Genomic DNA, 14,945 nt, shown 5'->3' on the forward strand with positions numbered 1-14,945 from the left:
AACAATAGGCGTGGTGTCACACACTGGCTTTCCACAGAGGCGTATGGAAGGCCCAGTGTGTGGCACAGCCACGGTCCCAGTGTGTACATGAGAGCAGATGGTGTGACTGGAATCTGTTGTTATCATTGGGCAGGACTGGATCAGGTAGGGAACACAACACGCAGCTCAGTTTGATGGACTTTTTCAGTCTGGTGGCTTTAACTCGGAGACTTCTGGTGGTTGCAGTTTGAATGGAGCCGATGGATCATTAAACTAAATGGGACGCTGACTAATCAGCTCATGAAAGTCGAATAACAAGGCTCGAGATTTCAATGGGGGCCAGTGGAGTGTGACGGAGGCAGAAATGTGTCTGAACTGGGCCTCTGACAGAGACACGGAGCCCCGTCAAGGTTGGTGTTTCATATCAGGGGTACTAGAAAATACATTGCGCAATTTGGGGGTTATGGTAAGTGCATGCAGGGACAACTGTGGGGAAAAAATGTGCTACAACTGATGCAGCTTGAATATCCTGCCAGCGGCTAGCAGCTAAAGGTCCTAACACAAGCCGGGGGAACCAGAGGGTGGGCGTTACAAAGGGGTCTTGGGGACGCCGTTATTGAGCGCTGTGCAGGGATGAGCGGGGAGAGCTCGCCACCCGGACACATATACAGCTTCCATTCACAGGATGTCTATCGAATGAAGTACTCTATTGGTATCGGTGTCACTTTAAGGGTTTTGCCTCTAAAAACGTTTTCACGTTTCCATCCTTACGTCTGTATTCTTTAATTCTTTAGTTTTGTACAAGAAGTTTGCCATGTTGTTATACAGGATTCTATCATATTGTAACCTTGTACTTTGACAACCGCAGCTTCCAATAAGTGAAGGATAGTGACTCAAATCCGCTGACTAAACTAAACATGCCATGAACCAGATTAGCAAGTAGATCCGCCTCACAGACAATGGACTGATGCCTCGGAGAAGCTGCACCATCATGGTCAAAGTGGCATCGATAAAAGACAGCTGTGAAACTCATTGATATGAGTTCCAAATGTTTCAGAGACGTCTTGCTGTCACCACTCTGTTCGGGCTCTCACAGAGGCGCTGAACTGCTGTGACAACACAACATGCTGATTTAGCAGGAACTCAGAGGGAAGTGCCCTGAATGTGATGGGCCCGGTCTGACCCGACGTTCCCACTTGCTCTGCTTGTCCACTCTGCACCTCTCTCTCTCTGAGCTGTTGTCTTCCTTTATCTCTCACTACTCCCCTCCAGCTCCTCTGTGTGAGGACTTAAACTAGGTTAAGTCAACAAATGGATGACCACAGAGTCCCACAGTACACACACACACATTCTTAAGGATTTGAAGGGTGAAGTAAAAATTCCTTTAACTCCTGTTACTGTTATTTTTAAGAATCAAATGAAATGTTCTTTTTACAATCAATCTTTTTTTTATTACTTCAGAGGTTGAGGGGTGAAACAATCAAATATCAAAGAACTCTTCAGGTGATTCAGTTGAACTCCATTGGAGCCGAACTTCTCTCTTCATCCAGATGACTGCAGCCTGCAGGACTATCTCCCTTTGTTCAATTTCCTGTCAGGAGAGGCAGTTGCGTCCGACTTCCTGTAGGATTGTGACATTTCCTGTGCTGTGGGACGAGGGTGGGGGGGGGGTTTGGCGGTCGTCTTGCAAATCCTTTTCAGCTGTTTGCAGCAACAGGATGCAGGACTCTGGATCGGCCATGGTAGGAAAACGCTGCTTCAGCTTGACACAAGTTCACCGCTGACCCAAGCCACAACAACAAGTCACTGCTCCAGGCAACAGACATGCAAACGGCTGTCACACTGTATCCTGATATTAGTCACTGTCGTTTAGAATGGTAGCCATAGTAACGGACATAATAAGATGCAACACACTTCTGGAAGATGGATTGTGACATCAGAGGCTCTTCTAGCTCGTCACACTTAGCATGGCAATAGTCTCATCAAAGGTGACAGATTTCGGGGCTGGACTTGAGGGTCTATGTTCTGTACTAACTTGTAGACCCAGTTAGAGTTAACAGATGGAACCTACAATCTTTGTATTGTTTATGTTTCACATCTGCATGCTCCAAGGGCTAGATGTCCTGATTTCTCAATCAGGACATCTAGCACTGGGAGAATTTCTTGATTTAAAAATTCATAATTTGATGATGAAACATGGACATTGGGGCCCAATCAGCCGATCGTGTCGCCAGAGAAGAAGCACCACTCTGTTGGTCTTTCACACAGTTTGAACAGCTCAAGGGGTGAATCCATACACTGTATAAAATAAGTGGACATAGTCATGGTGACGTTACCTGTTGGTTGGTGGATTACAGCCGTCGCCATGTTGGATTACCGGGGTCCCCATGTTGTTTCGCAACAAATGAACAGGAGTGACCATATTTGGAATGTGGAGAAGTGATCTAGAGACACGCCTGTCAATCACCTTGTAGCCCCGCCCTAAAGCATACCCTGCTTTATGGTCTGTTTGACTCTCAATGGACCATAATTTACTAAATGAACATCATGCTGTATTGAAGAAGACTTGAAACTAGAGATTGAGACCAAAAACTCATGTTTACAATGTTTACTGAGGGAATAAATCAAGAGAGCAGTAGAGTCATTTATATAGACTTCTATACAACCAGAGGAGTCGCCCCCTGGTGGTCAGGAGAGAGAATGCCAGTTTTAAGACATTTCAGCATTGATTTCACTTGGCAGAACCAGAGGATGCCGCCTGGGTAAACCAGTTGGCGGTTTAATCACCAGTTTCAACTGTCAAAGCTCACCAGCTAAAAATGGTTTGTACATTCTGATTAGCGATTTTTTTTAAAGAGCAGTTTTGAGGGAACACAAGTAGACAGACAGGTAGCCCGTCCAATCATATTTGTGCCAACTATAATATTTAGACGGGCTTATTCCAGTCCTGCGACATCCACAAATACAGGAATGTTTTTCTTTCTGTTTTTGTCAGAGAATTTGATGCAGAAATATTAAGTGTTTTTTCTGAATATTACGAACCCTGCCATTTTTAGACAGTACTTACAAGAACATAGTGCTTTTTGTTGAATCTACCCTTCCACTTCAAATTAAAGCATGATAAATGCTGGTCCCACAGTGACTCACTGATAATACACTTAAGTCTGAGTTAATTTAAGTTAGAATAGGTGGCAATGAACTGAAATGGCTGCGGTGTTTATTCAGATTATTAGTCAGATTATGTGATATGTGATATTTTCCAGCAGGAAATGAGTCCGAGAGCTGGATGCTGACAGAAAACAACACAGTTTGTGTTTTCTATTGGTTCTTACTGATTTGATAGGCAATGATTATGCTCAGTCAAAGTCATGTGTGGAATCACGAAAAGATATAAGGCAAAACAAGGGTAGCAATGGACTCTTTGTGTTAGCGTAAGTGAAAGGGAAAAGTAAAAAGCTATTTATCACATTTCTTACGACAAAAGTTGAAACGGAATCAACTACTGGAGAAAGGCGTCAAACCCATCACCGCCGATCACAATGGTAGAAGTCACGCACAGTTTAAATACCCACCCAGTTTGACCAGGATGGGCCCGACATCATCCCGGTCAATTATATAAGTGAAAACATGGCCGATAAGTTGCTCATGCTATGATGTCAGCGTTCTGTTGATGGTTCTTCTTCGCCCCTCTGTACAGGGAGTCCATCCCGAACCCTCTCCACCATGTCGCTGTCTGTTCGCCCAGCCAGGCGCCTCAACTCCAGAGCCATCACTAGGAGCCAGAGCTTCACTGGAGTCAACACCTACGACAAGGCCTACAGGTACACACACGCACACACGCACACACACACACATACACATACACACACACACACATACACAGACACACACACACACACTCAATTAGATGATGTGGGGAAATACACATTAGACAGGACATCCTGTCAGGTGGAGCTGAAGAGACAGACAGTCTGTCTGACTGTGTGTGTGTGTGTGTGTGTGTGTGTGTGTGTGTGTGTGTGTGTGTGTGTGTGTGCGCGCGCGTGTGTGTGTGTGTGTGTGCGTGTGCGTGTTTGTGTGTGTGCGTGTGCGCGTGTGTGTGTGTGTGTGTAATCCAATATAGATTATTATAATTTAACCTTGAAAGAATTAGAATGTTTCTGGCCATAAACTACAGCTGTGTATTGCACCAAAAGAAATATGGTGAGGTCCTTTTCACTTTAACACAATATTTGTCATGTTACTGTATAATGACATGTGTTGGTCCTCGTTACAAATCAGATTATTTATTAATACAAATATATGTTCCTTGTCATAACAATATTTCTCTTTTTCTTGTTTGAGTATTAAACTTTCTCTCCATTAGAATTTACCAACACATCATGAAAACAAGGAAGACACACACACAACTTATCTTGTCACTAAGATGAACTTTTAACTGGTTCTGAACCAGTCTCAGTTTAGTCCTGGTCCTCTATATGACCTCCATCAGTGAACGAGACCATCAGAGAGAAGATGGTCTGTTTCTATAGTTATTGGTTATTGGTCAACGGTGCCACTGCCACCTCAGAAACACTACCACTTCAGTCCACAGGGACCGCCAAACCTTCCTCGTAGTAGCTTTAAATAAGGAAAACATTTTCGTGTTCCTGGCTGTGGACTCAATCAACTGGGACGACTGGTACCCCACCAGTATAACCGTGGCACAAAATACTGTTCCTACATTTCATTATGGATTACTTTGATAATGCAAAATATGTAGCAATAAAATACTTGTTTTTTTCCCTTCTGACTAAATCTGTTCACTCTATAACAAATTTAAACAACATACTTCTTGCTTCTTGTTTTACCAGCATACCAATTTATCATGTGTTATTACGACACCTTGGTTGACTGTGTGTGATAACAGGAACATGTGTTCATGTACCAAGATAAGAGGACATGTTTATGTTTATAACAAAATTAGCTGCTGGTTAAAATAATAATACTAATTTAGTATCTAACAAATAATCATTATAACATGAACAATTTGCGTTGGAAACCGAGACGGACAGAGTGTCACTTATGTGATACGACCGTGCCGTCAGAGTTTGATCCAGCTGATCCTCGGCTGTCAGGAGAGGATATTTAACGATGCTGCTGCTGATGTTGCAGGAACCTCTCGGTGTTCAGCGCTCCGGGTCTCAGCAGGAAGCCCAGCAGAGCCAGCAGGATGTTCACCATGTCCAAGTCCAACCCACCACCTAAGGTTCCTCAACCGGAGCGACTGGATCTGGTCTACGAGGCCCTGAAGAAAGGCCTTCAGTGAGTACACACACACCCACACACAAACACACTTATATATTTGATACAGCACTAGTGACTCCTCCTCGTTAGTATTTAGGTTCATGAGAAAGGAACTTTCATGGGTTGACAATAAATCTGCAGGACTTGATTTAGTGAAAATAATAGAACGATAGCCGTAATGTCCATGTATGTGTATTAAACACGTTTTAAAACAGATGGACTTTAAATAATTGCCTCCAGTTTCAAAACCAGACCCACTAAACCCACACTGGATGCTCACATAAGGCTTAAAGATCTCGAACCAAACTGGCCTTCTCTCCAGAACCCATACACCATTGGTTTATATTTACAGTAATAGTTGAACATTGTGTGAAGTACTCTCATTCGCTGCCTTGCAGAGACTTCAATGAGAACATTGATAGCGCTCACATGTCTGTCTGCTAAATATGAAGCTACAGACCGTTAGCTTAGCTTAACATAAAGATTCGAAAACAGGAGGAAACGGATAGTTTGAAAATCCAAGAGGTACATTCATCTCTCTGTGTGTGTGTGTGTGTGTGTGTGTGTGTGTGTGTGTGTGTGTGTGTGTGCGCGTGTGTGTGTGTGTGCTCTCAGGTCCTACCTGCAGGTTCATCAGATGGACTTGGACAGCCTCAGCAGACAGATGAAAGAATCAAAGAGGAACTCCAGACTGGTACGTTCTGGCTGTACTGTTTGGCTCAGCAGTACAAGTGAAAAGGGAAAATACTTTTCCCAGTGTCCCTGAATGCACCTGCAGGCAGATGTTTCAAAAGCGTTCCCTTTTTAAATTGAAGAAATATCCCTATTCCCAAAAAGCCCTGTATTTTTATCCCACTGTTTCAACCTGTGTGGCATTGAGCATACTAGACATCTTATACATGTAAAGTCAACTTTGAAAAATGTAAATGTTCTGATACAGCAAAATATCACTTAACATAAAGAGTGAACATCCCATTGTGCTGCCTGTCACTTAAGAATATGGATGACCTGCTGTTCTTTGCCTCTACAGGGTTTCCTGTATGAACTGGACAAGGTGAGCTCCTGTCCATTCTGACATACTTACCTCTACTGCAGAGAGAATGTTAGCCTTTATTTATAATTCCACTTTTGATTTTGTATATGCTCTATGCTCTCTAACTATATGGCCATAAGTTAATAAAACGCCTCCTGTTATAAATGTTCATTAATGCCAATTCAACACTAACTCCATGTTTCCCTGTCGTCCTCATAATTCAGAACTGTGCATATCCACAGTACTTATTCCACTCGTACAACAACAACAGAGTCATGTCACAGTTGCTGCTCTGCTGCTTCCACTTTCCACTCTCTACACAAATCATTTTCAGTCACTTTCACTTTTCTGGTATTATTCTTTATGGGTGTTAAGCGAACCTCAATGAATCTTAACACGTCCTGAACATGTGTTGCACATTAAATCCTTCCAACTGTTCAAAGGGCATTATCCCTCCCTTTGCTGCAAGGCTTTTAATTTGAAACGTATGGAGGAAGTGCTAACTGTCTATAAAAAGAAGTAAGTCACTACATTACAAGTGCCTGGAGCCGCCTCAGTGTTTACTGTAGAAGGCACCAGCCTTTATTTAGAGTGCCGACCTGAGCCTTCAGCTGGACTTGGATTGGCATAATGAGAGAATCTCCGTCATGTGGACCAATGGGAATACATGTGACTCTGTGCTTCCCTCTGACAGCAAGTGAAGGTGACTGAGAGGTACATAAGACGACTGGAGTTTCACCTCAGCAAGGTAAGACCACCGTGATCCCCCTCAAACAAAGCCTCTTTGTCTCCACGTTACCTTTTAATGCCCCCTGACACTCCGTTTAGTTGTGGGATTACTCGTTGTATATCTGCTGTTGGGTTAGTTGTTGTGCAAAGGGTGGAACACGTCATAGTACACCACAATCGTGTTGGAGTAAACACCGTTGTTCTTTAGATTCAGGTTGTGTTCTGTCGAGACCGACTGATGCAACTCGGCGGTCATATTTAGATACAGTGGCTAGTGTCGGTAAGGGTCTACTTATCTTTGTTAAACATCTGAAACTGAGTATCAATTAACAATACTGCGTGTGTGTTTCAGCTGTAATATAGCCCTGACACTCACCATTAATATTGCTCAGCTTTTAAGTCAACATAATGCAGCTTATAGAAGTTAAAAATGAATGATCTTAAATCAAATCCATATTGATCAATTGGATCAGAATAAGCTCTGCAGAATTCAAACAGACGGTAACACACACAGAACCTCCATCAAATATGCATTAATCTAATTAAAGTAATGTAATGCATGTCTTCCATGTCTATCTTTGCCCAGATCGAGGAGCTGTATGACGCCTACTGCCTGCATAGGAGACTCCGGGACGGAGCCAGCAAGATGGTGAAGGCTTACACTGCCTCTCAACTCAGCAAGGAGGCCAGGGAGAGTTTAGCAGAAGCCAATAAAGGATACAAAGAGTACACCGAGGTAAGATGAAGAGGACAGAGGAGAGTGAGGACGTGGACTAGATGGAAGGGAGAAACATGGTCAAAAGTATTGTGGGAGAAAAGGGCCATTGCATGAGCAAGGAACTAAAGGGCTCATTCATAAACTACAGCTCTGTAGTTCATATCTGTTTGGTAGAAACGGAGAAGTGAAGGCTCCCTCTCTGATTTTCCCTATAGAACATGTGTTTGTTGGAGAGCGAGTTGGAGAACCAGCTGGGGGAGTTCCACATCAGGATGAAAGGTAAGAATGAAACATCGCTGGCTAGTGAATGACAAAAGTTGATCAATAATGACTGAGAGCCTGACTTCATTATATTTAATAATATTACATTATATATGTTTTCTGTGTTTTCTTTCACATAAATTGGTGCACAAGAGATCCCTAAAATAGAGAAAAATAAATGTTTGATGCTGAAAGTCTTCCGAGGAAGAACCACCAGACCCACCCCATTGTTAAAATGAACCATGGGAAAGCAGGAGGTCATTGTTGGGGTGAACAATGCACACATGCTCTTAAATCGAGTCTCAATGGGTCAATCTCGCTCTATTTGTCTTTCAGGTCTGGCTGGATTTGCTCGATTATGTGCTGGTGACCAGTATGAGGTTAGTGATCTCTCTCTCTCTCTCTCTCTTTCTCCCTCTCTCTCTCTCTCAAATTAAAATGTAATATATTGGAATAGCCATAATCACATAGAGTATTGCCAAACCAATCTATATACTAACAATATTATACAACATACAGAAAAGGACCAAGAAGTATGAGACCAAGATGTGTACGAGTATTATAATACAAATAATAAAAGACATAAGGAAATGTAACATTATACATGTATTCTTGTATTTGTTTGTGTTTATTGTTGTTATTATAGTTATTATTGTTGTTAAAGTTACTACAAGCAACTTTTAACTGGTTATGAAACGTTATCAATGTAATACTGATACCTCTATATGACTTATAAAAGCAGATGCGACTGCATGGGGCAGAAACAAAGGGAATCTGGTGCTTAGAAGCAGTACCACTTCTGTCCACAGGGACCGCTAAATTAATGCAATATTAAATGTTTAATGTGGAGTTTAACATTAGTCACTGTGGTCAGGTAGGTTGCAATAGTGTTTGATCATTAGCGCCAGATAGCGTTGTATTTTAGTCAGTTTATGAGCGGATGAGAGAGTATCTCAACTAAAAAGACAAAAACTAAAATAACAACGAAGCCGACTGTTGAACACAAAGTATACACACATGCAGAACGGAGACTGATGTGGTGTGTGTGTGTGTGTGTGTGTGTGTGTGTGTGTGGTGTGGTGTGTGTGTGTGTGTGTTCAGATCTTTATGAAGTACGGTCGGCAGCGGTGGAAGCTCCGAGGCAGAATAGAGATCAACGGAAAACAGGTGTGGGACAGTGAAGAGATGGTGTTCGTGCCGCTCGTCAGTGACTTCCTGTCTGTGAAGGTCAGTCCCTCCCAATGTCAGTCTTTTTTTGAATAACTTTAGATTAATTTTGATGTATACTTAAAGAGTTCTGGTAGCCTATGCATACTTCATGTTGTCTGTTTTGTGTTGGTGATATGCTCACGGTCCAGGATTCTGTATTAACGAGTTGGTCCTGTAGTTAAATATTTGCGTTCCTTTTTCGTCTCTGATGCCTTAACGGGGGTGCCGATAGGCACAACGATTGTATTCCTAAAAGACAGGAATCATTGACACAAATTGACCTGTTGAAGGCCAGACTTTGGTAGTGTGATCACACTATGTTTCTGTGGTCTCTTAGGTGACAGAGCTGAAGAGCTTAGCCAATCACGTGGTTGTAGGGAGTGTTTCCTGCGAGACCAAGGATCTGTTTGCTGCACTCCCCCAGACGGTTGCCGTGGATATTAATGACCTTGGGACTATTAAACTAAGCCTCGAAGTCACCTGGAAGTAAGTTTGGCCAACAATCATGTCCATGTACTGAGAAGGATCCTGAGCTTCATGAGTCCTGCACTGCTATTCATTAACGGAACATTGCTTAAAGTTACTGTGAGGAACTTTTAACTGGTTGTGAACCAGTCTCAGTTTAGTCCCGATCCTCTATATCAGCGGTTCCCAACCACTGGGCCGGTTCGTGGGTCCGTCGGTACCGGGCCGCACACAACAAATGAATGAAAAATGTTTTGATTGATTATCACGGTCAAAAGGATGTTTTATTTTGAAAAATGAGCGGATACATCCGTCTGTGCGTCTGAGCCTCTTGACACATGTCGAGAGGTCACGTGATACAATACCCCAAAAATAAGCTAGCAAAAATGAGTGACTGACGGTGGCCTTAAAAGTACCTTTCAGACAACAACTCTGAGGGTGTTCCTGATTAAAATCAAGGCAGAATATCCTGAGATCGCCATAAACACTGAAACCTGCTTCCAGTTCCAACATCCTGTCTTTGTGAAGCAGTGACAGCGACCAGATCTCAGTTACGGAATAGACTGGACGTAAAGAACACACGTCGGGTATCATTGTCTCCCATCACCCTGAGATGGGACCAGCTCGTTGCAGAGAAACAAGCTCAGGGCTCCCACTAATGGAAGTTGTATTTTTATGGACTTTATATTTGTTGTAATGCTGTTCATATAATTTGATTACGTCATATTCATCACCCACACTGTGAATATTATCTTATAACCGGTCCGTGGCACATAAAAGCTCTATATGACCCACATCAGTAAACAGACCAGGTCCACCAGAAACTCCTTCAGCTCAGACCAGCCCACTGTGGACAGACCCAGATCGGGCTTCGTTGCAGCCGGAGCTCCAGAGGGAGAGGAGCAGTGTCTCCTGCCGGGGAGAACCAGGACTGAGCTGGGCAGACTTTGAGACCCAGTAAAAAACAGTCAAAGTAGAGGTTTTCTAAACGGACTCTGGTGCTCGCAAATGCTACCTCTTTAAAGTTCCTTGTTGCAGCCTTAAATATCATATTGAATATGTATTCATCTTATCTTTTATCTCTCCCATTCCTTTCTTCCTCTCTCTGTCAGTCCATTTGATAAAGATGACCAGGGGTCAGTGGCAAGCACAGTCAACAAAGCTCCAACCGTCAGTAAGAGAATCTCCACCATCTTCAACCAGAGTCCTCCTGACACGCCATCTTTACGTGAACAAGCCTTCTATGTGAGTTCTTCTGTGTTCTCGTTGTCTCTCTTCCACATCGTTTCTCTCCACAGTCACGTTCCACTGATGAGTCTGAAATATTAAGCTAGAAGTTGCTGATATTTTGTGTATTGCTGGTATATTCTCTACCCTTATGTTTGATTAGCAGTGCAGACTGAGGAGCTGAGGAAAGACCACATCCCTTCTTGACATAGACTGTAATGGATGTAGTTTGTTTAAAAGCTAATTGAAGTGAAGACAATAAGCAAAAAGGTTCTCATCAGAGAATAGATCGGGTTTATCACATGTCTGGAACTCGCAGAGAACCGGAGTTCAGATCTCGTGCCGTAGAGGGAGAACCAGCAAACCAGCGGCCCCTAACTTTGCCTTCTGTTCCACCTGCTGCTACTTTGACGTGCAGTCTCTGCCTCGAAGTCTGAATAGGCGGCAGCACTGGCCGCTGCTGGACATCTTCAGAGACACGCTTAGCCAGAGCTGTTCCTGTAGTGACAGCTCACCAACAAGACCACCCACTGCAGTAAGTCAATACGGGGAAGACCCCCCCACAGAATGTAGGAACACAGAGCCCACTGGTATATTGACTAGTGACAGTAATGGTGCTACAGAAACGTAGAGCACTAGTCTCCGTGTGTTTGTGTGTGGTTTAATGGAAATATGTATGCAAGGTTTCCAAACATCCCTCCAGCTTATTTCACTGGTTGAGAACAGGAAGTGGAAATCTGCTGCTCTAGTGTTTGGTCAAACTGAAGATCTGCATACATATGACTCCCCATTGGCCTATAGGGCAACTACAACCTCCCCATAGAACCCTGACAGTACTTTCTGATGAAGAACCTTTGAGAATCGTGGACCTGTAACTCTGTATGATGTGAGACAGTGAGACAAACAAACCTCCAGGTGAACTTGTTTAGACAAGAGAAAACAAAGGTTAAAAAAACTGTCCAATGTAAACTTTGATCAAAGTGTACAGACCCACTTGCTGAATCAGCTTACAAGCAGCTGGCAACCTCCGGTTCTGCCGAGTGAAGCCAATGCTGAAGTGTCTTAAAGCTGCATTCTCTCTCCTGACCACCAGGGGGCGACTCCTCTGGTTGTATAGAAGTCTATATAAATGACTCTACTTCTCTCTTGATTTATTCCCTCAGTAAACATTGTAAACATGAGTTTATGGTCTCAATCTCTAGTTTCAAGTCTTCTTCAATACAGCAATACAGGTCCATTTAGACTCAAACAAATCATTAAGCAAGGGATGCTGTAGGGCGGGGCTACAAGGTGATTGTATACGGCGTCTCCAAGTCACTCCTCATTCCAAATATGGTCACTTCGGTTCATTGGCTGCAATACAAACGACATGTCCAATAATGATCCAAGATAGATAGAAAGTCAACGCTTCAAAACATCAGTCCACAAACCAATGGGTGACGTCACGAGGACCACGTCCACTTCTTCTACAGTCTATGGCTTACACCTACTGTACTATGGTTGTGCGAGCACAGTTTTGTGTGCAAGAGATTATTGCACACACTCATTTTGGGGCATTGATCAACTTATTTTCACTTGTTGGTTTTGTCACCCGGTCAGCACAGTTTAGTATGTTGCACCACCCCTTAGACGTTCAACAGGGGAGACATTCTCTGAAACGTCACATTGATATACATTTGGAGGTGTGAACACCGAGCCCTGTTTACCTCAAGGATCGGTCTCCATTCAGCTGTTCTTGTGCAGTACGCTCAGTGGTCACTGAAGAGCACCAAGCAGTATGAACTGAAGATAATTAATATAAGTATGTGTATTCTATATATTTCCCTAAATGTTTGCTGTTGATGTGTGATGTGTGACTGATCAGCACAGCGAGAACAATCCAGAGGGACTAAGTGTGTGAACGGTGGGAAGCGGCCAGCTGGGTTGCCGTGCGGCTCACTGAATGTGCAGTGTGGCGTTGGCCAGCATTCCCCTGCTCGCTGTTAGTCTGTGGACCCTCAGGGCCTGGATCCAGAATGGAAGTGAGGCCTTCTGTTGGTTTTGTTTGAGTCCATTAGCCTCCAGGAGGTCTAATAATGGAAAGCACAATGGAATTTCAGGTTAACAAGACATGTGTGGTTCCTCTTACCTGTAGTGCTGTTCATAATCCAGATGGTCTGCCTCTATGACACTCTGCTTACGGCGGTCAAAGCGTCACAAACATACACTGAAGCTCCCACCTTCTCATCAGTCCAGCCTTTAAAGCCGTGCTGCTCTCTCTTAGAACATGCTCCGCCGCCACGAAGAGGTAGACAACGGGACAGCGTGGTCTAATTCATCAGAATCTTCTGATGACTCCTCCAGTCCTCGGCTCTCTGTGGGAGGGCTACACGACTCTACGCACCACAAGGTAACGCAACAACCGACACTGGACTTTGTTTTGGGATCTGCAGTCGTGTGCCGTTCTGATTGTAGCCGGGTCTCCCCCAGGTTTCCACTGCGTCATTGTCTTTGGTAAGGGTTGATTTGTAAGTCAACGGTTGAAGGGACTGAATCTGAAGCCTGCATATCTCATCCATGCCGTCGTTTCCTGAGTCATCAAGTTTCTAAGTGCAGTCATGCAAGCCCGGTACAGAAGTCGAGTATTTAAAGCATTAGAAATAAATGAAGGTTGAATATCCTGTAAACTATTTGATTTGTCTCAAAATATTTACTGAAATGCAGATTTTTAAGACCTCTTGTTTCTAAGTAATTTAAAAACAAATGGAACTTCTTTGTGTAAGTACTTCTATCAGTGAGCCATTTGTGACGAAGTTATGAAGTTACGAAAGTTCAGTCGCGCTCGACCAAGCGCTGCTCACCCATGTCTGTCCGAAACCAGATCAGCCATTGAAATGATGGCAGTTGTTGTCCAGGGATTAGGATTCATTGTCACGGCACAGGTAGGAGCACTGGTATAAAGATTAGTTTTATGTCTGTGGGAGTTACGGCTACAGCAGCTACTTTACAGGCCAGACATAGAAGAAGACTCGGATTATCAATCAAAACCAGAATTCAGGAGTTCATGCTTCAGGGATGAGGGTTATCATTCTTTGTCCATTACAGTTTAGACTGAAAGCCAACGCTAAAGGAAGGTCTGGTCACACAATATCATTCAACCGTCACAAGCGTCTTGGGCACAATATGCAGCGACGGTGCCCTTGCAAAAATAGTTAGCACGGATAGAGGAAGGGGAGGAGAACGCCGACTCAGATACACGGCCACAATTATACCTCCAGATCACATCTGGTGAGTCGGACTAATTCATCTCCAACACGCCAGTCTCTGACCCTCTTCTCTTTCTATTAGGAGGAACCCACACTCCTGAGATTGACAACCTGTGACAATATCAGTATTACTTTGACCGCTTGTAGAACTCAAAATGTATGTTTGTCCATTATTTGATTTCACCTTTCCTAATAATTTCATTTTTTTAAGGATAATTCAATACAAGACAAGACCAAAACCAACCAAGTCAGCCCATCGGTTCCTGCATATCCTGCTATGCCGTTCACAGTTTAATTTTTAAAGAAGGCTCTGTTATTTACCAAGCCACTGTTGTCATCAAACATTAACTTTGATTTAATGATTATTGTACTGGTGTTTACATATTGTGACGGTATATTATGTGAGAAACAGGGTTGCAACACCAGCACTGTCACCTCGGCTCCACCTGGAGGTTCTCCCTCTCCTCTCTGAGTAGAGACCTATCCTGGAGTTCATTTTGGGGGATGTAATACAAGAATAGATATTCATTACAGCAATATCAGCTTTTCCATCACTTACAAAGACTTGTTCTCTCTTCCTTATTGACCCTAACTCGAATTAGTGTGCTACATTTGAAATTCAGAGTATACCTCACATGGCTCTTAACTCGGCTCGCAGATAACGGTGCTAACAGCGCCAATAAAGCTAACAGTGCAGACGATTAGAACAGCCTCTCCGTAGGGTTGAGGATGTGTACCTCACTTAGAACGCCTCAAATACAACTTTGAACTCATCTCTTCTGTGGCTGCCGCC

At 43.4% G+C, this 14,945-nt stretch overlaps 1 protein-coding gene across 3 annotated transcripts in view; it reads left to right on the forward strand.

Annotated features, from left to right (window-relative positions):
* Window positions 1-14,945, forward strand: part of LOC117731694 (rho family-interacting cell polarization regulator 1-like) — a 55,145-nt gene that overhangs the window by 27,993 nt on the left and 12,207 nt on the right. For 2 of the 3 annotated variants that reach the window (XM_034534001.1, XM_034534000.1), the window contains exons 2-14: window positions 3,677-3,800; window positions 5,134-5,283; window positions 5,881-5,959; window positions 6,296-6,319; window positions 6,993-7,046; window positions 7,614-7,763; window positions 7,961-8,024; window positions 8,343-8,386; window positions 9,108-9,233; window positions 9,553-9,701; window positions 10,793-10,925; window positions 11,326-11,442; window positions 13,171-13,296. In XM_034534001.1, coding sequence (XP_034389892.1) covers window positions 3,703-3,800; window positions 5,134-5,283; window positions 5,881-5,959; window positions 6,296-6,319; window positions 6,993-7,046; window positions 7,614-7,763; window positions 7,961-8,024; window positions 8,343-8,386; window positions 9,108-9,233; window positions 9,553-9,701; window positions 10,793-10,925; window positions 11,326-11,442; window positions 13,171-13,296 — 1,314 coding nt within the window. In that variant the 5' untranslated portion in view covers window positions 3,677-3,702. The remainder of the gene's footprint in view (window positions 1-3,676; window positions 3,801-5,133; window positions 5,284-5,880; window positions 5,960-6,295; window positions 6,320-6,992; window positions 7,047-7,613; window positions 7,764-7,960; window positions 8,025-8,342; window positions 8,387-9,107; window positions 9,234-9,552; window positions 9,702-10,792; window positions 10,926-11,325; window positions 11,443-13,170; window positions 13,297-14,945) is intronic. The other variant, XM_034534003.1, reaches the window with a different exon arrangement.

The sequence above is a fragment of the Cyclopterus lumpus genome, chromosome 6 (genome assembly GCF_009769545.1).
Source record: "Cyclopterus lumpus isolate fCycLum1 chromosome 6, fCycLum1.pri, whole genome shotgun sequence".
Lineage (NCBI taxonomy): Eukaryota > Metazoa > Chordata > Actinopteri > Perciformes > Cyclopteridae > Cyclopterus > Cyclopterus lumpus.